The sequence below is a fragment of the Mastigoproctus giganteus genome, chromosome 9, assembly GCF_048544385.1.
Source record: "Mastigoproctus giganteus isolate SK-2022 chromosome 9, ASM4854438v1, whole genome shotgun sequence".
NCBI classification, from domain to species: domain Eukaryota; kingdom Metazoa; phylum Arthropoda; class Arachnida; order Uropygi; family Thelyphonidae; genus Mastigoproctus; species Mastigoproctus giganteus.
In genome coordinates, this window is record NC_143583.1 from 85,929,970 (window position 1) to 85,953,341 (window position 23,372).

The 23,372-nt window shown below is 37.0% G+C and overlaps 1 protein-coding gene across 1 annotated transcript in view; it reads right to left on the reverse strand.

The window, feature by feature from the left end:
- l(1)G0196 (inositol hexakisphosphate and diphosphoinositol-pentakisphosphate kinase) overlaps window positions 1-23,372 on the reverse strand; it is an 832,616-nt gene that overhangs the window by 220,337 nt on the left and 588,907 nt on the right. Inside the window, exons 22-23 of the mRNA XM_090381508.1 lie at window positions 21,443-21,557; window positions 917-1,024 (exon numbers count right to left, since the gene is read on the reverse strand). Coding sequence (XP_090237634.1) covers window positions 917-1,024; window positions 21,443-21,557 — 223 coding nt within the window. The remainder of the gene's footprint in view (window positions 1-916; window positions 1,025-21,442; window positions 21,558-23,372) is intronic.

The window sequence follows — 23,372 nt, forward strand, 5'->3', positions numbered from 1 at the left end:
GTAATCACACATTTAATAATCAAAGTTAAATTTATATGCTATGCCCTCTGAGGTTACAATGCAAATGAAACTTAGCAATGCAGACACATTAAGCAACACAAATTTAACTTGATCATTAAAGGTGGCATCAGGTACATTTAAATTAAGCAATGTCTATTCAAGTATACCTTTCTCGCAACTTATATCAAAATATCAATATTATAATCACATCAACAGAATACAGAACTTGTGCTTAGCAAAACAACAAAAATTTGAAGGCCAAGACGACTGATGAAATTAATACTATTGCTAAGATGACTATCAACATTATGATTCAGAAACCTGGATGATTTCAGTAATACACAAAGTTAGGAATTAACTGTACACAATATGGTTAGACAGCAGAGGTGACTTGGAATGATATGAATTCAATAGCACATGGATTGTGGGTGAGCCCAAGTTCTAACTGGTAGCCTCTGTTATGCACAAGCAAGATTACTGAGCATGTGGAGTCTGGCTTCTCTCTCTCTCTCTCTCCCCTTGACATGCTGATTTAAATCCATGTGCTTTGCTGCTAACTGTAATTAAGAAAGGAATAAGGTGTCCTAAACTAAGGAAGTAGTATATAAAAAGTATAAAGAATTTTAAAGTAAAAAAAAAAAAAAGATTTTAACTAAAATTCAAAACCTATTTTCACATCACACTAGCAAGATTGCAGTTTCTTTTATAAATGAAATAGTCTATCTCATAACTGAAAAAACAATTTTTATTTTAATTACTTAATAGGTAGGACAGCTCTTCAAAATCTAATTTTAAAATTTTAAACAGGAAATTTTGAATACAGCTATGAAATTAAAACATCCCAATCAGAAATTGAGCTGAATATTTGCATGTATGCAAGTAAATATGAAAAGAGAAAATATGAAAATTAACTTACCTTTGTAGGATCTTCATAAAGCATAATTACAACTTGAGTCATATAATTCAATTCAGAAACAGCACTAACATATTCCATTGCACGCCTCCATTGCTCATCCTTGGTTTCCTAAGAATGAATATTGCACACAAAATATATAAATGTTTAAATAAATGCAAAAAAAGTAATCTAAACTGTCATTACTCATTATTAATCAGATAGTGAAATTTTCATATGATCTGACAGCAAAACTTAACTGTTTGTAAGAGTTAACTAAGAAAAGCGAAATCAAGAATTTCAAAGCATGAATGCAAACAATTCTGAAAAAATTAATCATGAGACGATATGAATCATGTGATACAATAAAGTGTGGGTTCACATCTTAAAATTTTATGCCTGCTGATCTTAAAATTTTCCAATGTACAGTTTTTACTAGATTACAAGAGTTAAGGAACATTGCAATCAGCAAAAATTTTGTATAGCAAATACTTAAAATAATAGGGTTATGTCCCTACCAAGTTAGAAAACATGAAATGCAATTTTTTAACAAAGTGCATGGGATGCATATAGATTATCAGGCGATACAGAAGCCTAAGAGAGAGATAAACAAGTCTGCATTCAAGTCACGAAGGAGGTCAGGCAAGCTAAGACATAGTACACATAGTCTCTGGCAAAGGATGCAAAGAAAAGCAGTAAAGATGACTTATTTACTAATATTAAAGTAGAGGGAAGGGATTAAATCACACTGATCCACTTTATGTCAATGGTTTAACTGTTGATGATCCTGCTGTTGTTGTTGTTGTTGTTGTTGTTTGGGGTTTAATGGCGCAAGAGCAACTTCGGCTATATTGCTCCTATGATCCTGATAAGGTTGCTGACAAACTGAATAGGCATATTGCATTTGCATTAGTCAGTTACATGAGGAATTCTTTAGGAAAGGGGATGGATAAGTTTATCAAACTTTAACAGGGAACTAAATGATTTTGTGATATAATTTAGTTTCCTATCCAATTATATTAAGGGAGGCAACAAAGGAGGTAAGCAAACCCCTAGCCATATTTATGAGAGCATCTTTGAATTCTAGGGAGGTCCCTATGGAGGTCCCCAAATTCACAAAAGAGGATCAAAAGGTGACATGAGTAATCACAGCCCTGTTAGCTGAACTTCTGTTCCAGGGGAAAATAATGGAGTCACTGGTTAAAGAAGTAATGCAGGATAATCTAGACAGGAATGCAATTATATTGCAGTCACAGACAGACTAGTTAAGGGATGATCACCTCTGATCAATCTGACTGGATACTATGATGCAGTAACAAAGAAACTGCATTCAAAATTATTTTTTTGATACCATATACTTTGAATTCAGGAAAGGTTTTGATACTGTTCCATAAAAGACTGCATAGCCGAGTGGTGAAATATGAGGGTACATAAGTATACGTGCTTTGAGTCTTCTCCATAGGTGAAGTGTTACTTATTTGAGGTAGTGCAATACCATGGAAACTCATCGTGAGGGTACTCGCAATATGAGATATAATTAAAATGGTTAAAACTACCTTGGTAGTATAAATGATGTGTGTGCATTAACCTATGCATAAGTAAACACCTTCAATAGTCTTGTTATTTAATAGCCACACCTCATATGTTGTGTTATAAAATTGTTATAAAATCAGTTTGAACAGATATAAATTTACAAACGATAAAATTCATACCGAATGTTTATATTATTCTTATTTTAACATTCTATTGTATTCCAACTACAGATATGTGGCTCACCAGTTGCGTGATTCTTTATCAAAAATATCTAATTCTCCTTTTTCAACCATTGTCAGTCCACTGTTGGGCAAAGGTCTCCCCCATGACTATCTATGCATGTCTTACTGCTGCAGCTTCCAGTCACTGCACTCCTAAGGTTTTTGGAATTTCATTATCACTAGATCTTGCAATGTGCCCAGCCCATTTCCACTTTTAGCACTTAAACATGTGTTGTGTTATTACATCAGTTACCCATTTTTTCCACCCCTGACTCACTCATTTTGTCTTTCTGTCCCTTAGGGTAATTCCCATCATGCTTCTTTTCATCCTACATTGTGTTAACTTTCCATCTTTGACCCAGTCTTTCTGTTAGGTACAATGTTTCACTTCGATATGATATGTGGTGAGTTTAAAAGGTTTTAGGACTACATTCATAGAAAATTGATATCTCAAGGAAAAAATTTATTACCATTTAATATTCAAAGTACATCCTTCATAACTCGATACTTCTCTTTGCATGGTCTTCTGGATGGTTCTGTGGAACCCTGTTCAACTCCCTCTTCATGCTGGTTTCGATCTCTGAAACACTGTCAAAATGGCGTGCCTTCAGGTGGGATTTTATTTTCAGGAATAGAAAATAATCAGCAGGTACCAAATTCAGCATATATGGGGGGTGGTGAAGCACTGCAATGCCCACTGTGCAAGAAACTGCTTTATGATGGTTGCATTCTGCGAAAGAGCATTGTCGCGAAGCAAGAATCACTCACCTGATTGGCCGTGTCTGGCTTATCATGGAAAATTCTTTTCAACAGTCTGTCCAACACTTCTCTGTAAAATTCAGAGCAAACTGTCTGTCCTTCAAGTAAAAATTCTTTGTGCACAACTCCTTGACTGGGATAACAAACCAATCAAAAAAAAAAAAAAATCACTAACACTGTTTTGATTCAAGACTTTTTGAACTGGAGTTTTTTTGGTCCTCTCGGCAAATTTTCTCTAACTTATTTCCTTTTCTTTTTGTTTCAACTTCACATGCAAGGATTCATCACCAGTTATAATTTTTTTTAAACAGTCTGGATCACTGTCTACCATCTCAACATGCAGCAACTTGTTCCACCGTCAATGCTTGCAGTACGAAGTGAAACACACTTTTTTTCCCTTTCAAATCTTTGATAATGACTGAATGCATGGTATTCTTGCTGATAAGCTGGTCTGTTATCATCCAGAGGGACAGGCGACAATCTTTCATTAACAGCTGCCAAACATTTTTGATGGTCAAGTTCATATGAGACTGGGATAGGCAACCACTACACGCATCATCCTGAACATCTTTCACCTTCATAGAGCTGCCCACCAGCAAAAAATGTTGGAATGCTATAGTACTTCATGTCAATAAGCTGCGTTCACCATTGCAACTGTTCCAGTTGCCCTTTTTCTGGCTTTAAAATAAAATTTAATCATTACTTGCTTGTTTCTTGAATCCATGATGACATGATTTTACTGCGCCAACAACTGCTTTCATCAACCGGTGCAATACCACCACTTTCCTTACATTTCGAGGGTACAGCTCTAAAATGGTGTTTGCAGGCCAGCCGCTAGTTAGTACACCGGACCAAACCTATTTGACTTCCAAACCTACATGACTTCCAGTAGAACACCTTTGTGCACACTGAAACTTGGCATAAAGCCAGTTCAGGCTTGATAGTTAATAGTTTCAACAGTGGTGAATGTATGATACTAGTAGTATCATTAAAAAAAAAAAAAAAAAAAAAAAACGGTCCTAAATTTTTCAGCCGCACCTTGTATTACAGGAAAAACACACTGGTCAGATGTTTTTCATATTACATTCCTTAGAATTTTTTAATCTCTAAATATATTTCTCATTTTTCCCATAAGATATTCTATAAGAGTTCTTCTTTCAATTTCTTCCCTTTGTTCATTTTCCATGCTTATTATATGTCTCAGTTTGACATCCTTTCAATTTCTTGGTTTCCTGTTTTAACAGTTCTTATAGGTATGTGTTCACTAGCCATTATCTTTGTTTTAGGAATGTTTATTTTTTGTCCTATTTTAATAGAGGCTTTGTTAAGCTCATTTAGTCTTCTTTCTAAATCCAACATGTCTTCTGCAATCAATACCATATTGTCAGTAAATTTTTAGATGTGTCATCTCCTCTCGATTTATGTAAATTCCTCCTGATGCCCACAATCCAGGCCACCAAATTCGTCTTTCAATTCTGCAGTAAACAATATATGGAAGATTTCAGTATACTAGAGAAATCCTTTCCACTGGAAATATTTCCCTGTTTTCATGATATTTCACAGTCGATATTGTATTATTACAGATATATTTTAAAGTCTGTACATATGTCTTTTTGATGCCTTGTTTCCTTAGTGCTGGCATATTTGATGACATTTCTACTGTGTCAAACTTTTTCATAATCCACATATGCTAAACACAGTGGTTTATCTGTGGTTTTATCAGCGGTTTATAGTCCTTGAGGTTGTCACAGACATTCTCTCAGATATGCCAGACAAGCTGTACTTGTTACCTGGGAGTCTAAAACGCTGATGGAACTGATATTCGGGTGACACTCAAGTCAAGTGGACCCAATTTCGGCAAAGTCCGGATGGTCTGTGACAGCCAAATCCTCTGCTTGCACCTTCACGATGGTGGGACTGTTAGTAATACTGGGTATAACCTCCATGCACAAGTACATGGTGGGTGACCGCCCAGGTGTGAACCAACATAATCAGGGGTCGAGGTCTGCCGCCCACACCACACGGAGGAATGTCGCCCGTCTATATTACCAGGCAGTACTAGGTGGTAGATGACTTTCATCAACCGGTGCAATACCACCACTTTCCTTACATTTCGAGGGTACAGCTCTAAAATGGTGTTTGCAGGCCAGCCGCTAGTTAGTACACTGGATCAAACCTATTGGTAACTCTCTAGGAGGCTTCCGGATCAGCTAGCGTATAATCTTGCTACCTCTACTCTGCCAGATAGTGATTGGAGGGAGTCCGAGTAGTGTGTATGCGGGGAGCATTGTCGAGGCCACGTTATGTCAAGGATTTGGGTATATTATTACCATGTGTACGCCATATCCAAAAACTTCATCACTTCATACAGGATGTACTACCCACTATTTCTTACTATTGAGTACACCATGAATTATCAAACTAACAGAGCAAGCTTATCTGCGAAAAGATCTAAACCTCCCAAGCACTTCCTAATTCATTTCAAAAATATACGTGGTCTCAATTCTAATCTCAACGATGTCCATTTCCACTTGCAGTCTGCCAAACCCCATGCACTTCTTCTGACAGAATCTCAGTTATCAGTTGATTCAACTACTGCTCATCTCAGATGCCCAAATTATTCACTGTATGATTCCTTTCCCCTCAAAGGTGGCACTTGTGCTTATATCCGTTCTGATATTCCCTGTCAGAGACTTGGCAATTTGGAATCTCCTCTCTTTGATCTTCTCTGGCTTAAAATCTCTCTGCCTCATTGTGTCAAATTCATCTGTTGTCTATGCCGTTCTCCGAACTCCACTAATCACTTGGAGCTGTTTGACTTCCTCTCATTGCAACTTGACTTTCTCCAGTCCAACTTTCCTAACAGTGAGGTAATTTTCCTTGGTGATTTTAATGTTCAGAACTCCAGCTGGCTTCCGTTTTCTAGTCACAATGACCTGGCTGGTTGAGATGTTGAGGCTTTTGCAATTACTAATGACCTTGCACAGATTGTTCATTTCCTTACAAGAATACGGAACAATCCTAACCATACAGCCAACACGCTTGATCTTTTTCTCACAAACAACCCTTCTAAGTACACGATCGAAGTGAGAGGTCCTTTAGGCATTTCAGATCACAACTCGGTGATTGTCTCTTCTCCAATGGAGCCTTTATCTAATGGCTATTCCCAACCTCTTATTGTTTGGCATTATAAGAATGCAAAATGGGATGACCTCCGAGATTTCTTTTCTTTTTTTCCTTGGTTGGATTACTGTTTCAAAACTTCTGATGTCAACGTTTGCTCAGATCGTGTCAGTGAAATTATTCTTGTAGGAGTGGAATCCTTTACCCCATAATCTACTTTAAAATCTCGTCCTTTATCTAAACCATGGTATTCCAATAAATGTGCTAAGGCTGTTCAAGAGAAGAATGTCGCATATCGTAATTGGCTTGTTTCTAATCCTTCAGTTTCATTTTCTTGTAAAGCAGTTATTAATCAGTCCAAACTAGAGTTTGAATAGGCTAAGAGTAGAAAACTTGCTTCTTGCCCTAATGGTAGCCGAGCATTCTGGTCTCTTGCCAAAGCTATTGGCCGCAACTTTTGCCCATCCCTGCTCCCACCTCTGTCCAAACCAGATGGTTCTGTTATCACTTCAGCCAAGGATAAAGCTGACCTGCTAGCATACCATTTTTCTTCCAACTGACGTATTAATGATCTTGGTAAAACACCTTCCACCATTCCCAACATGCTCCATTCAATGCCTCCTGTGGTCTTCTGTCAAAAGGATGTCAGAAGGATTTTGACGAATCTTGATGCTAAGAAAGCTCCTGGTCCTGATAGTATTTCTCCACTTGTTCTCAAAATCTGCGCTCCTGAACTTACTCCTATTCTTTGCCACCTTTTTCACTTTCTTATTTCAAAGGTGTTTTTCCTTCTGCTTGGAAATTTGCTCATATCCAGCCAGTTCCTAAAAAGGGTGACAAATCCCTCCCATCCAATTATCGTCCCATTGCAATTACTTCTACTTTTTCTAAAGTAATGGAGAAATCAATTAACCGCCAACTCTTAAACTACCTAGGAACCGTCTGTCTGATCAACGATCGCCAGTATGGATTCCGTCAGTGTCGATCCACTGGTGATATTCTGGTTTATGTTACCCACTTATGGACTAATTCAATGGAAAGGTTCGGTGAAAGACAAGTAGTTGCTCTTGGCATCTCAAAGGCTTTTGATCGTGTTTTTGGCATAAAGGTCTTCTAAACAAGCTTCCATCTTATGGTTTGCCAACTGTTTTTCCTAATTGGTTATCCAGTTTTCTCTCTGATTGCTCACTGAGGGTGATGGTAGATGGCTCTCTGTCTTCTAATTTATCCACTAATTCCGGTGTCCACCAAGGTTCAGTTCTTTCCTCCACTCTTTTCCTCTTGTATATTAATGACCTTCTTCCATTGACTGGAAATCCTATCCATAGTTTTGCCAATGATAGCACATTGCCTTCCACTTTCCATTTTGAGAAACCTTGCCCTGCTCAATCAGCTTCAACTTCTCGAAAATCTGCTACCAATTCCTTAAATGCCGATCTTCAGGTAATTCTCCAGTGGGGTAAAGACAACTTAGTTGATTTCAACCCTTCTAAAACTCAGTCTTGTCTTATATCTCGCAAAAAGGATTCTTCTTCTGCTCCTATGCTTATCTTTAGTGACACTCCGATTTCTGGGCAAAATGATATATCTCTTTTGGGGATTACCCTGACTTCTAATCTCTATTGGCATGAGCACATTACAAATATTGCTTCCTCTGCATTTAAAAAACTTGGTTTTCTCTTTTGCTCTCGGCGTTACTTTTCTTAAAAACAGCTGCTCACTCTGTATAAATCGCAAATCTGCTTTGCCATGGAATATTGTTCCCACACCTGGGTGGTGCCCCCAAAACCTCTCCCAGGCTTCTTGATTCCATTCAGAAGAGGGCAGTTAAGTTAATTAATGATTCATCTCTAACAGAGTCTCTCCACTCGCTGTCTCAGACATACTGTTTCTGTTGCATGCCTCTTCTACAGATACTTTTTTTTTTTTTTTTGGCTGGTGCAGCATAAGCCATAGGCTTTTTTGCACCATGCGGCCATTACTAATACTAATAATACTTATAATACTTCTATTGGCACTGTTCTTCTGAATTGGCTTCTATAATTCCCTCTCTCTCTTTCAAAACAGTCCGAACACGTGCCACCACCAGCCAACATCCATTTACTGTCCAACTCCAAACTCACAGAACCAACTTTTCATCTTCCTCGTTTATTCATTCGACTGCTGTTTTCTGGAACAACCTTCCTTCATATGTCTTTCCTGAAAATTACAGTCTACAGAAGTTCAAGTCTAATGTCAACAAATATTTTCTGTGGTCTTCTCAACCTCCAACCCAAGCACGGTACTAAGTACTACAGGTTCTAATACCTCTTGTGTTTGGGGTTTACATAAAAAAAAAAAAAAAAAAATGATATTAATCTGTTTTTTTGATTACATGTCTAATTATATGGATATGATCTATTGTATTATATTTACTTCTGAAGCCGATTTGCTCCCAACGGCTGTGAACTCTCTAGACTCACTGTAATTCTGTTACCAATTATTTTCTCAAAAACTATAAACAGATGATAAGCTTATTGGTCTATCTTTCACAGTGGGTTAAAACACACAAGCTAAAGATATCACCCAGCAAGACTAAGACCATACTCACAAAAGGTAAATAAGTGACAACAGATCCTAACCATAAAAATTGAAAACAAATCAAACAAAAGCAAAACACTGGAAATACCTTGGACTCACTGTGAATAGTACACTTACATTTGTACAGCACATTCAGTATACTAGAGACAAACTATGGAAGTTTTTTTGGCTTTTTTAGGTGGGTGACCCTCCTAATAAGGCAATCAGCTTATAAAAGCATCTTTCTCTCCATTATAATATATGGAACTGATATATGGTGCCACAGAGTAGACAAAACATAAATCAGGAAAAAATTAGATTCTGTAAAGGTTGATCTACTAACAAACACAAAGCATTCAGAGCCGTTTTAACTTGTGCTCTGCAAAGTAATCACAGGTCACCTCCCACTGGATTTAGAAGTAATTTATAGAGGATTATCCTATCACCAAAGGAAACAGTTACCTGCAACAATCCTGAACATCACAATCATTCCAAGTAACAATATAAACCAAGAAAAGAAGCAAGTGCTTCAAAACCTATACCAGTTGTGGCAAAGCAGGTGGGAGGCCACTACACTGGGTAGGGCAACTTACAATTTTATCCAAAACATCAAGAGTCAAATCTCAAGGAAAAGTTCCTGGTTTGGTCCAGGATTGAATGTCACATACAAGCTAAAGATATCACATGGACTAAGATATCACCAGGCCATGGACCCTTTAATCAAAAATTACACTCCCTTTGACTGGCAGACAGCACATAGTGTACTTGTGGAGAATGTAATATGGGAGCATGCCTTGCACACCTGTCCTAATTATGATCTCTCCAGGAATCTAGTGAACTCCAGAATAGGACCCCTATACAGAGGATATAAGTGCTACCTGCTCACTGAAAAGGACAAACCACCTATCTGCTTACATTCAAATAGTACTCACTATAAGAAACAACAGACTAAGACAAAATTTGCAAATGCAGCCACTTCTAGCTACCCATTTCTTATCCGAAGGATGGCAATTTTCAGTAGAAGGGAACTTACAATAGCCAGGGAACCCTTGCACTAGCCAACATTTTATTTATTTATAAATTTACATTCATTGTTATTTTACTTTTTTTCTTTTATTTGTTTTTTTAATTTCCATTTATTGTTATTTTACTCTTTTCCTTTTCCTTTTATTTTTTAACTTCTGTTATTTTATTTTATTTTTTGTGTGGGCCTTCTCTGGGAAGCTCAACCGACCCAGGGACGGTCTAGCCAGGCCAGACTCCGTGGCCACTCGGAAAACATTGGATGCCGAGCTGGGGGTTTGTGGTGCTCCACAATCCCCTAAGCTAAGAGGCCAGAAGAATAACAGAAACCAACATTATATGACATTAACAACACATCACTCATGCTTTCTGGCATTTACAGGGAACTGTATCTCAATATAAGGGAACCAATAATGACGTTTTAGGCAACCTCCAGTGCTGTTTGACCCTCAACACTATGTCTTCTATTTCAACTCTATGATCTGGGTAATACACTCCCAATCAGAAACTTCCTTTTTTACTGGCTTTTACTTGAATGATTCTGTATGTGCATGACAGTTGCAAAAATTTAGGCAGGGACCACATAATAAAACATATATGTATGTATATAGTTCTATTTCTTCTTTGTTCCCTTTCTTAAAAAATAGCATTATTCCATGTTTTGGGGATTTTTCTGAATTTAAGACATTTTGAATAAAGATTAACTAATGAGAGCTGCAACGAGATATTCTCCCAGTTTGAGAAGTTCAATCAAAATTCCATCTTCTTCTGGAGTCTGCATGCTTCATTTTGCTTAGAGCCAATTCAACTTCTTCAGGTGATTCTTCACCTTTCAATTGTTCCTTGTCTAAATCTCTGCCTTTGTCCTTATAGAGCATTATGTACAATTGTTGAATTCTTTAGACCATTTCGTCTCTATTCTTTGTAATAGTATAATATTAATATACCACCCTTCTCTTTTATAGCAATACTTTCTCACTTCCCTACCATTCATTACCTCAGAATTTTCAAAAAAAATTTTTTTCTATCGTTTCTTTGATTTTCTTACTATTATTTATTTATTTATTCAGTTTATTGCTTTTAACAAACACCCCCAGAACAGCATGCAAGCTAGAAGGGTGCAAAAATAGAATCAACGTGTTGGACGAGTTTTTCAGCTCCCGTGGATGCTAAGTTTTTAATTATATTTAGCTGGTTTGATTGTTAACAACTGATTTAATTGTTAAATTATTTTCTCTAAGTAGATTACAGACCTAGTCAAGTTCCGTGGTTTATTTTGAATTTGGATAGTGCGATTTTGAAAGTAATTAATACCTCGTGTCCGTAGATTTACCGTTCGTAACTTGCCATCATTGTTATACGATACGTGTACCCCAAACTAGATAGTGTAAGGTTTAACGGAGAACTAGATAGCGATTATAGTAGTATAAATTAATCAGTAAAATTTACTAATCTTATTAAATTTCATTGTCAATTAAATTGTACTCTTTTAACTAAATACATATAATGAACTAGTTTTTACAAACGTAATATTATAAATTAATACATATAACTTGGCAGGAGATACGAAGTCATATAATGTAACTCGGAGATAATATTTGATACTGAAATATATATCTATAGTGTTATAACTGCATTGGGATATACGTTTATGGTTATATTTTGTATTGGAATTTTATTTAAAATTGAATAGAAATCATGACTCAGACCAGAGCAGCAAAGCAAAAGGATCAAACTAATGGGAGTGCTATGGATAAGGGGAGAATTGAGGGGGGGGGGCAGCTGTCCTCTGAATCACAGCCTTTTGAAATGCACTGCTTGTTTGATGTTTGTGGAGCAATCAGGAACAGGACATGATATTGCCAAGGGGAATGTTTTTGTGTGTGCAAAATATAAGTAGTGTGAGGAAATCAGGTGCCAACTCAGGATTGTTATGGGCCAATATGAGAGCTTGAAGAACAGGGTGGATGCTCTCGAAGGATTTAAATTGAGGGGTTCATCAAGCTCTCAGCTGCCCAAATCAATGCCAGAGCTTGCACTCGAATATCACTCAACACAGCGGCAACCCCCAAGGCAGAATGTGCTGGTTCCCAAGGAATTAGTTGTTGTCAGTGACTCTATTGTCAGGGAAACGGGAAATGTATTGTGCAAAAAGGATAGGTGGAACAGGACCAGGGTATGTCTGCCAGGGACAATGGTTGATGATGTTGTAGAGCAGATATCATCTTTTAAGGGCACAAAGAGTGATAATGTTGTACAAGTTGGCACTAATGATATTAAAACTGCTAGCTTGGGGGGAGGGTGGGAATCCCTGGACTAATAGATTAAAAGAAGCCACTGGCAGAGGTGAAAGTGATTTTTGGACTGCTTTTATTGAAATGCAATTGAGCAGCAGCCTAGAAAGCAAGGCAATGGGATTTCCAGAACTGCTGGGAGTAATAGAGGAACAAGTAAATACACGGGCTGTGTTAGGGTAACTAAGAGTAGAAACAGGTGCATGTATACCTGTGTGTACACCAATGCTAGGAGTATAGTTAATAAATTTGATGAGCTTGAAGTGCTAGTCAAGACATCAAAGGCATATATTTTTGGGATATCAGAGACGTGGTGTCACACAGACATAAGCAGTGCAGAATTGGAATTTGGGGAGTACAATGTGTACAGAAAGGATGGACAGGACAGAATGGGAGGAGGGGTTATGCTGTTAATTAAGAAATACATAAAATCTAAGGAAGTACATCCAATTGATGTTGGTGGACAATGCAATGTTGAGTCTGTTTGGTGTGGCAAAAGCACTGGGAAAGGAAAAACGAGAGTAGGTGTGTAGTAGTAGTGCCATGTGATGCAAGAAACCAAGTGTATGAGCCTATGCAGCATCAGCCAAAAAAAAAAAAAAAACACACCATTTTTTTCCAAATGCCTGTTCAGTTCCTCCTTAAATTTATTTAAACTATCAACTTCCACAACGACAGATGGAAGTTTGTTCAAGCAATTAACCACCAGCTGGCTAAAGGCAAATTTCCGCACATCTGTCTTTTCTTCATTTGAATTTACATCCCCTTAGGTTCGTAATCTGAACAAGTGGAAGGAGCCCATCAGAATTCAGCGTGCTCAACCCATTCAAGGCCTTATACACCTCAATCAGATCACCACGCAGGTGCCTAGTCTCCATTCACTACAATTTTCAGAACTTAAGCCTCTGCTGGTAAGAGGATCCCTTCATTCCCCTCACCAATCTTGTTGCCTTTCTCTGTACATGCTCAAGCAAATCTGCTTCCTTCCTAAAATGAGGCCTCCAGACTTGTACGCAGTACTCAAGGCATGGCCTGAATATTGCCTTATACAGAGGGACAATCACCTCCTTTTCCCTGCAAGCAAAATTCCTATATATCATTGACAAAACCCCATGACCTGCCCAGGCAGCCTGTCTGCATCGCTCAGAAAACTTCATATCTGACAGCACAATTACTCCCAGGTCTTTTTCATTTTCTACCACTTTAAGTTTAGTACCACACAGTTGGTACGTGTCTCTGGGGTTACTTCTACCCATATGTAGTACTTTGCATGTCAAGGTTAAACTTCAGTTGCCACTTCTCAGCCCTTCTGCCCAAATTATCTAGATCCTGTTGCAGTAGCACACTGCCATTACTGTAATTAACAACCCTGCCAACCTCTGTATCATCTGTAAACTTCCACACTAAGCCTGATATACCTTCATCAATATCGCTGATAAATATACAAAACAACAAATGACCCGACACCGAACCCTGTGGGACTCCACTAATTACATTAGTCCACAAAGAGCAGCACCCATTAATTACCACCCTTTGTCTTCTCCCACTCAACCATCCTTTTATCCATTGTAGCAACTTACCCTTAATACCATTCTGCTCCAATTTGTACAATAGTCTTGCATGCGCAACAGTGTCAAAAGCTTTTTTGAAATCCAAATCTGAAATATCAAAATTATTTTTTGCATCCAGTTCCTTTGTAACCACATCATATTATAGGCCTAATGAATCTGATGAATATAATGAGCAATTCTGCAGAGAAATAGAGTTAGCCAGTACTTCAGAGTGTCTTATAATGGGGGACTTTAATTTCCCAGAGACTGACTGGAATTTGTGGGTTGGTCACTCTCATACTAGCAAGGCTTTTGTGGATTTGTTGGATGATTGTTTTCTACAGCAGCATTTTCGGGAGTAATACTATTGATCTGATTATCAGTAGTGATTCTTCATGCATTAAGAATCTGCAGATAAAGGAACCACTAGGTGGCAATGATAACAGTGTGATCAAGTGGGATTTACTTAGAGGTAATTACCATCAGGGGTAAAGGGAAGGGTTTTTCCTTTTGTAAAGGCGAATACAGAGGTCTGAGACAGTATTTAAATTCTATACGGTGGGACCAACTGATGATGTTACCAACAGCAAATTCAAAATGGGAAACAGTCAAAAAAAATAATCTTAGAAGCTATTAGGCTTTTCATACCAACTAAGAAATATTGTTCAAGATTTAGGCCTAAATGGATGTTAGATGAACTAATTAGACATGCGGCAGAGATGAAAAATGTATAGGATACATATAAATTAACAGGTGACACAAAAGCCTATGATAGATATAAGCTGGTCTGTAACCAAGTCACAACTGAGGTTAGGCAGGCAAAGGCAGATTATGAGAAATCTTTGGCAAAGGATGCAAAGAAAAACAGCAGAGTTCTTTACTTATGTAAACTCTAGAAGGAAGGGGATGAATCAGATTGGTCCACTTGATATCAATGGTTCAACTGTTGATGATCCTGCTCAGGCAGCTAACAAACTAAATGAATATTTTGCATCTACATTCACACATGAGGAGTTATTCAGGGAGGGGAATGCCAGAGGTGTATTAAACTCTGGCAGTAAGCAAGGTAATCTTATAATAACTGAGAGTAAAGTGGAGGAGAATTTTGTTTTTTTTTTTTTTATGAAAACCCGAAACACGAGAGGTATTAGAAACTATAGTACTTAGTAGTGCTTGGGTTGGAGGTTGAGAATACGTAAGAAGATATTTGTTGACTTTAGACTTGAACTTCTGTAGACTGTAATTTTCAGGAAATACGTGTGAAGAAAAGTTGTTCCAGAAAACGGCAGTTGAATGAATAAACAAGGAAGATGAAAAGTTGGTTCTTTGAGTTTGAAGTTGGACAGTAAATGGATGTTGGCTGGTGGCAGCATGTGTTCAGACAGTTGTGAAAGAGAGAGCGGGAATTATAGAAGCCAATTCAGAAGAACAGTGCCTATGGAAGTATCTGTAGAAAAGGCATGCAGCAGAAACAGTACGTCTATGAGAGAGAGAGAGGAGAGACTCTGTTAGAGAGGAGTCATTAATTAACCTAACTGCTCTCTTCTGAATGGAATCTAGAAGCCTGAGAGCGGTTTGGGGCCACCTCCCAAAATGTGGGAACAAAATTACATGGTAGGGCGGATTTGCAATTTGTACAGAGTGAACAGCTGTTTCGAAGAAAAGTAACGCCGAGAGCAAAAGAGAAAACCAAGTTTTTTAGATGCAGAGGAAGCAATATTTGTAATGTGCATGTGCCAAGAGAGATTAGAAGTAAGGGTAATCCCCAAAAGAGTTGTATCATGTTGCCTAGAAATTGGAATGTCACCAAAGATAATCATAGGAGCAGAAGAATCCTTTTTGCGAGATAAGATAAAACTGAGTTTTAGAAGGATTGAAATCAACTAAGTTGTCGTTGCCCCACTGGAGAATTACCTGGAGATCGGCATTTAAGGAATTGGTAGTGGACATTCAAGAATTTGAATCTGATTCAGCATTGCAAGGTTTTTCAAAATGGAAAGTGGAATGCAATGTGCTATCATTGGCAAAACTATGGATAGGATTTCCAGTCAATGGAAGAAGGTCATTAATATACAAGAGGAAAAGAGTGGAAGAAAGAACTGAACCTTGGTGGATACCAGCATTAGTGGAGAAGTTAGAAGACAGACAGTCATCTACCATCAGTGAGCGATCAGAGAGAAAACTGGATAACTAATTACAAAAAACAGTTGGCAAACGATAAGATGGAAGCTTGTTTCACCAAACGTTTCTACTGAATTTGTCAATAAATGGGTAACATAAGCCAGAATATCACCAGTGGATCGACACTGACGGAATCCATACTGGCGATTGTTGATCAGACAGAAGAGTTCTAGCTAGTTAAGAGTTGGCGGTTAATTGATTTCTCCATTACTTTAGTAGAAGTAATTGCAATGGGATGATAAACTGGATGGGAGGTACTTGTCACCCTTTTTAGGAACAGGCTGGATATTAGCAAATTTCCAAACAGAAGGAAAAACACCTTTGGACTAAGAAAGTGAAAAAAGGTGGCAAAGAACAGGAGTAAGTTCAGGAGCACAGGTTTTGAGAACAAGTGGAGAAATACCATTGGGACCTGGAGCTTTCTTAGCATCAAAATTCGTCAAAATCCTTTTGACAGAAAACCACAGGAAGCATTGAATGGAGCGTGTTGGGAATGATGGAAAGTGTTTTACCAAGATCATTAATACATGAGTTGTAAGAAAAATGGGATGCCAGCAGGCCAGCTTTATCCTTGGCTGAAGTGACAATAGAACCATCTTGGTTTTGACAGGTGGGAGCAGAGATGGGCAAAAGTTGCCGCCAATAGCTTTGGCAAGAGACCAGAATACTCAGCTACCATTAGGGCAAGAAGCAAGTTGTTTACTCTTAGCCTGTTCAAAATCTAGTTTGGACTGATTAATGACTGCTTTACAATTGTTGTGAGCTTTGGTGAGGGCAGAAAATGAAAGTGAAGAATGGGAAATGAGCCAATTACGATATGCAACATTCTTCTCTTGAACAGCCATAGCACATATTGGAAAACCAAGATTTAGATAAAGGACGAGATTTTAAAGTGGAGTGTGGAATAAAGGAATCCATTCCTACAAGAATAATTTCACTGACACTATCAGAGCAAACGTTTACATCAGAAGTTTTGAAACAGTAGTCCGACGAAGGAAAAGAATTAAAGAAATCTTGCAGGTCACCCGATTTTGCATTCTTGTAATGCCAAACAAGAGGTTGGGAATGGCCATGAGATAAAGGCTCCATTGGAGAAGAGACAATCACTAAGTTGTGATCTGAGGTACTTAAAGGACCACTCACTTCCACCGTGTACTTAGAAGGGTTGTTTGTTAGAAAAAGATCAAGTGTGTTGGTTGTGTGGTTAGGATTGTCCAGTATTCTTGAAGGTAAATGTAGAATCTGTGCAAGGTCATTAGAAATTGGAAAAGCCTCAGCATCTCAACCAGCTGGGTCAGTGTGACTAGAAAACGGAAGCCAGCTGGAGTTATGAACATTAAAATCATCAAGGATTACTTCAATCCTATTACTTCAATAATACTTCAATATTAGGAAAGTTGGACTGGAGAAAGTCAAGTTGCTGTTGTCATTGTTATTTGGTTTTTAAGAGCATTAGCAACTAAAGCCATATTGCTCTGGGGATATGCGGTGGTCATTCCCTGACCTTTCCGCATGTTCCGCATTTGGTGGTCACGGGCTCGAACCCAGGTCTAATCAAGAAGCGTGTGCTATGCACTGCTGCTCTTGCCCACGTGGCTATGTAGGTGTCTTTTATAATGGAAATTGCACAGATGGAAAAGCTTTCATCGTTATCGTATGCTCTGTTCTAAGAATCAATTTTGAATGCGTCTGTGATATTTTTCGAAAGCACATTGCCAAAAAACGAAAACAATTTGCACTTTCCGGTTTATTGGGCTTTTTTGTTAGTGCAATCCATTATAAACAGGTAGTAAACTTGATCTTATTGCATTTGTGATAACCTGATAACTGAAATTCTGTGGGTTTTTACGTTACGGTATTATGGTTAAATGAGTTCCCCTTCACTGAAATCTTCAATCATATAAGAAACAAATTTTCAGAAACTTCTCTTCATTCCTATTTACGTATTACAATGATGGAGGGAAAGGGATCAATGGAAAGTGCAAACGCTGGCAGTGACAGGAAACATAACAAAATTGATTTAGAAATGAAGATGAAAATGATTAAGAAGTATGAAGCAGGACAAAGTTTGTCATCTACTGCAAGGGAATTAGATTTCGCTGCTTCGACAGTGAATACTATTTTAAGGGAGAGTATGCATATAAAGAAACGTGTTAAAGGATCAATGCACTTAAGATCAACAGCGATCACCAAACAGCGTTCAGGTGCTATATCGAAGATGGAAAAGCTATTAATATTATGGATGGAAAATCAGATTCAGAAGCAAGTGCCCCTGAGTCCAATGGCCATTCAAGCAAAAGCAAGAAGTATTTATGAAGATATTAAGGATAAGTACAGAGAACCCCAACTCAAGTTCGTGGCAAGCAACGGATAGTTTAATAGGTTCAAGCTATGTGCTGGTTTCCAAAACATTAAAGTATGCGGTGAAGTCGCCAGTGCCGATTCTGCAGCTGTAGAAAAATTTTGTGATGTGTTTGAATGAAGGCAGCTATTCAACACAACAAATTTTTAACACTGATGAGACTGCTCTGTATTGGAAAAAAATGGCGAATCAAACGTACATTGCCAAAGGGGAAAAGACAATGCCAGGTTTCAACGCTTCAAAAGATAGGGCTACGCTCTTGCTTCGGGTTAATGCAGTGGGAGATTACAGATTAATACCACTGCTTGTGTACCATTCTGGAAATCCTCGTGCATTTAAGAGCATCAATAAAGTCACCCTACTTGTACATTTCCGATCGAACCAGAGAGCATGGATAACAATATCTCTCTTTGAGGATTGGTTTAAATGCTGCTTCATTTCCGAGGTTGAAAAATATTGTAAAGATAACGACATTCCTTTGAAGATTTTGCTTCTATTAGATAATGCTTCTGGACATACGCATCCAGACGATTTGAATTCAAACGTGAGAGTCACATTTCCACCACCAAAGACGGCTTCACATATCCAATCTGTGGATGAGGCTGTTATTTCGAATTTAAAAGCATACTATTTACGCACAACACTTGCTCAGGCATTGTCTGCAGTAGACGGTGATAAAAATTATGTTAAGAGACTTTTGGAAATTTTACAATATTTACCTCGCCATCTTAAACATTAATAAGACCTGGCGGAAATTACTAAAAGTTGTTTGAATGGTGCATGGAAGAAAATATACCCATGGCATGTAAAAGGCTTCAAAGGGTTTGAAATAGACAAATCATACAAAGAGGTTAAGATTGTAAAGGTTGCAGAGTTACTTCAGTTGGAGGTTTTTGCCGAAGATGTGGAGGAGTTAATAGAGGAAGAATAGAAGGAATTATCTAACAAAGAACTTATTGACGTGCAGGCAGCAATAGTGAAAGAAGAAAATGCTGATGAAGCTCAAGATGAACCAAATGAGGAGCCGAGATGCTTCACCACCAGAGAGATGGCAATGGCATTTCGTGAAATTGTATTGGCAATGGTGAGGTTTGAGAAGATGGATCCTGATAGCCAACAATTCTTAAAAGTTAACAGAGGGGTGAATGATATGCTTACTTGCTACAAAGAAATCTACGATGGAAAAACCCACTGTCCAGTTGAGAATTTTTTTAATCAGAATTTTGCAAGTAACTAGTGACAAAGGATTAGCTTTATCTACATTGGAACCAACAGAGTAGTAAGATACAGAGTGGACACTCTCAGACGATAAGCCATTAATATGTCCTTTCATAAGGTTGAGCAGCCAACCCCTAATTAAATACTTTATTTAATATATCTATTCATACATACTTATACATACTTTTGCATCCTTTAATGCTGCTTTGTACTTTTAGGTGCATCTGTCATACCTGACTTATTAATTTTTCATCAACTGCAACTTTTTCATGAACTGAAAACCTTTTATATCCACTATAACTTTTTTAAACGCACGCACGCACACACACACACACACACTTTGTTTATCGTGTATAAAGTTTTAAAAATATAATTTTTTTAAATTAGAAAGTATTATTCACTTCCATTTCAAATTTTTTAAAAATTCATTTGAAATTTAGCATGCCATGAAGCACATGAAATCTAAATATTATCATATTGCTAACTCTCCATTCCAGTGAATATTGCCTTCCATGTTTTTTCATATTTATTATGCAAAAAGAATAATGACTCTTTCAAAAACAACTCACCTAAGACTAGATATTTGTAGAACATGTTGGAGAGTTCTATAAATAATTATAGACAGTCTAAAAAGCAAGTAAACTTGAACTAGGAACAAACACAAATTGAAGCTTCACAGTATTATCGGTCAGATCCAATGCTAACTAAGATTTGAAAATAGTAAAAAAAACCTGTTGTGCAGGCACCAGATAGTTTCTCATGAACAATTACTCTGTGAAAACTAAAATAAGTCACTTTGAAAACCATACTAATTAAGAGGTGATCTGATTGAGGTGTAAAAGGCCTTGAATGGGTGGAGCAAGCTGAATGCTGATGGGATTCTTCCTCTTGCTCAGATTAAGAACCTGAGGGGGACCAGATTCAAATTGAGGAAATACAGTTGTAGAATAGACGTGCGGAAATTTGCCTTTAGCCAACGGGTAGTTGATTGGTGGAACAGACTTCCATCTTTTGTTGTGGAAGTTGACAGTCTAAATAAATTTAAGGCTGAGAGCTGGACAGCCATTTGAAATGAATGGAGGAGTGAAATGGGAGGTGTTAATGGGAGGTGCATAAGCTTGCTTTCTTGCATCATATGCCTCTACTAATGCTAATAATTTGCCTATATTTAAGAAGGTAGAGAAAATTACAGATTTTTATTTCCAGCTAACAGTTAATGCAGAAATGTTATTTTTGAGAAGAACCTCATAGTTCCAGCCCCACTATCAGAGGGCTAAAATTTTAAGTAATGAATGATTTAAATTAAGAAACATGTTTTACATACTGTTCCAAAGATAGGGAAGTACAGAGGTTAATGAGAAATTAGAACATTCAACAAACGAAATCATTTCATTGAAAATAAAAATGCATATAAATTTTGCTAGTTAACTTTGTTTTTTTAATTTACCACAGACTTAATAATAGCAAAACTTAGGTTCATTTCTCTATATAACACTAAAGACAAAGTGCAGTTTGTGCTAAAACAAAGAGCAAGAAAACAAGAAGTTTTTTCAAAGTGCCACCACTTTGTTAATTAATTCAATAAATACCCAAAGTGTACATTGGCAAAACTCTTTGCATCTGTAATATGATAGATACTGAATGGTTGTATGAGTAGATTATAACACAACAGAGCTATAACATTATTATTTAGTAAAAAACTTGCTTTTTTTTTTTACTATACTTACATCAATTAATCCACCATATCTTAATACTGTAAGTAATGAATGAATATGACTTTCACTTGTAAAATACAGGCGTGTTCGTACATGCCTCTCTGGAGATGATACACCATGTGAATACCTGTAACCATACATTAAATATGTACATTACAAATAAATTATATATTTAAAAGAAAATTCATAACATTCAAAGTAAATTTTTTTAAAAATTAACTTGCAACTGTAATAAATATAAACCTACTTTTTTTGGGAGGGGGGAAACGGAAACCCTGGATAACGTTTAAACTAGGGGATTAGGAGCTAAAAGTAGTTCAAGACAAAAATAAAATTAAATCATAGACAGGAAATTTTCCATGTAACATAAACAGCCAGCTAGGAAGGTACATGATGTTCCTGTTTATGATTTATATGGCCTTTGCTAGTAGGAAAATGGAAATCATTATCTCTCCTTATAAGGTGATGGCTACACTGCATTTGAATTATCATATTCAGCTCTTGAGACTGCACCTAAAAAAAGACAACTTCTGGAGAGGGTTCAGAGAAAAGCAACCAGACTAGTGACAAGTGCAAGTAGTGATAAACATATGAAAACTGGCTTACAAGTTATGGACTGCAAAGTCGGACAACTAGACATCTAAAGGGAGTTCCAAATGAGGTGTATGAGGCATTGACGGGTTGAATAAAGTGAATGAGGAAACGTCTCTCTCTCTCTCTATGTTACCAGAGGATATAAAATCTTGGGGAATAACAGAAGAAAGATTGGTCTCGTGAAGTTCACCCATAGGAAGCAGGTTACTGCACAGTGAAATAAGTTGCCTACAAATTTGGTGGAAGCAGTCAGTATAGCTAAGTTTAAAGCATGACTTTACATTATCTTGTGGGAATGGTATAAAGATTCTGTTTCATTTTAGTTATTAATATTATTTTATTTATTTATTTAATTTTGGCTGTTGCAGAAAAAGTTTGCTTCCCTGTATCATTTGACCTTACTACACTAGTTACCACCATAAAATAAAAACATATTGCTATAACTTAAAAAACATAATATAATCTAACTCATTCATTTAAACAAAAATTAGTGAGGTGGAATCAAACACCTAACTTGTAGAGAAGAATAATCTAGTTCCTGGAATTTCCCATCAAAGGAATCACACAGAACAGAATAGAGTAATAACTGTAACTTTTCTTATATTAAATTTCACAATTAATATTTGTAATGACATTCATTATTTTAGCAAAACAATAGTTATTTGTTAAAATAATGGGATATACCAGATAATGCAAGGGGTATGCTGTTAAAATAATCATTTGTAATTAATAAAAATCAACATTTTTTAAAATGGAATAAAGGCAGCTGTTTGTTCCTCACTTTTTTAACACTGATTAATAAAAAAACAATAATAAAGTTGCTAAAACAAAAAAAAAAAAAAGCAAGCTTAACCAAGCAGGTGCATTAGTATACTGTACGCCAGTTGTGAGAGATTTGATTTTATTATTTTTATTAAACTTCTATTATTCCTTCAATAAAATTAAAACTATATTGAAGGAATATTAATAATCATATGGTCATCATTTGGATTAACTGGCTTTTTTTGGTGCATTTATTACTTTGGTCACAGAACGACAGTTCTTTATGAATTTTGTCTATACAAGTGTGTGTTCACATGCAAATCTACATGTTACAATTGAATGGATTGTACTTTAATGACCATTAGTGATTATAGTATAGGAGTTAGTCAACCAAATATAATAGTTTCAGTTGCATAAACCTGATAAGGTGTATACATAAATGGATTCCTTCTGAGATAGATGGGGAACGTGAATAAATTGGTTTCATCTCAATAGCACGTTTTAATATTATAACATTAAAACATGCTGCTGAGTTCCTGTAGAGGATAGGGAAAGGTGCCTGTAGTGAGGATACGGAAAGGAAGGC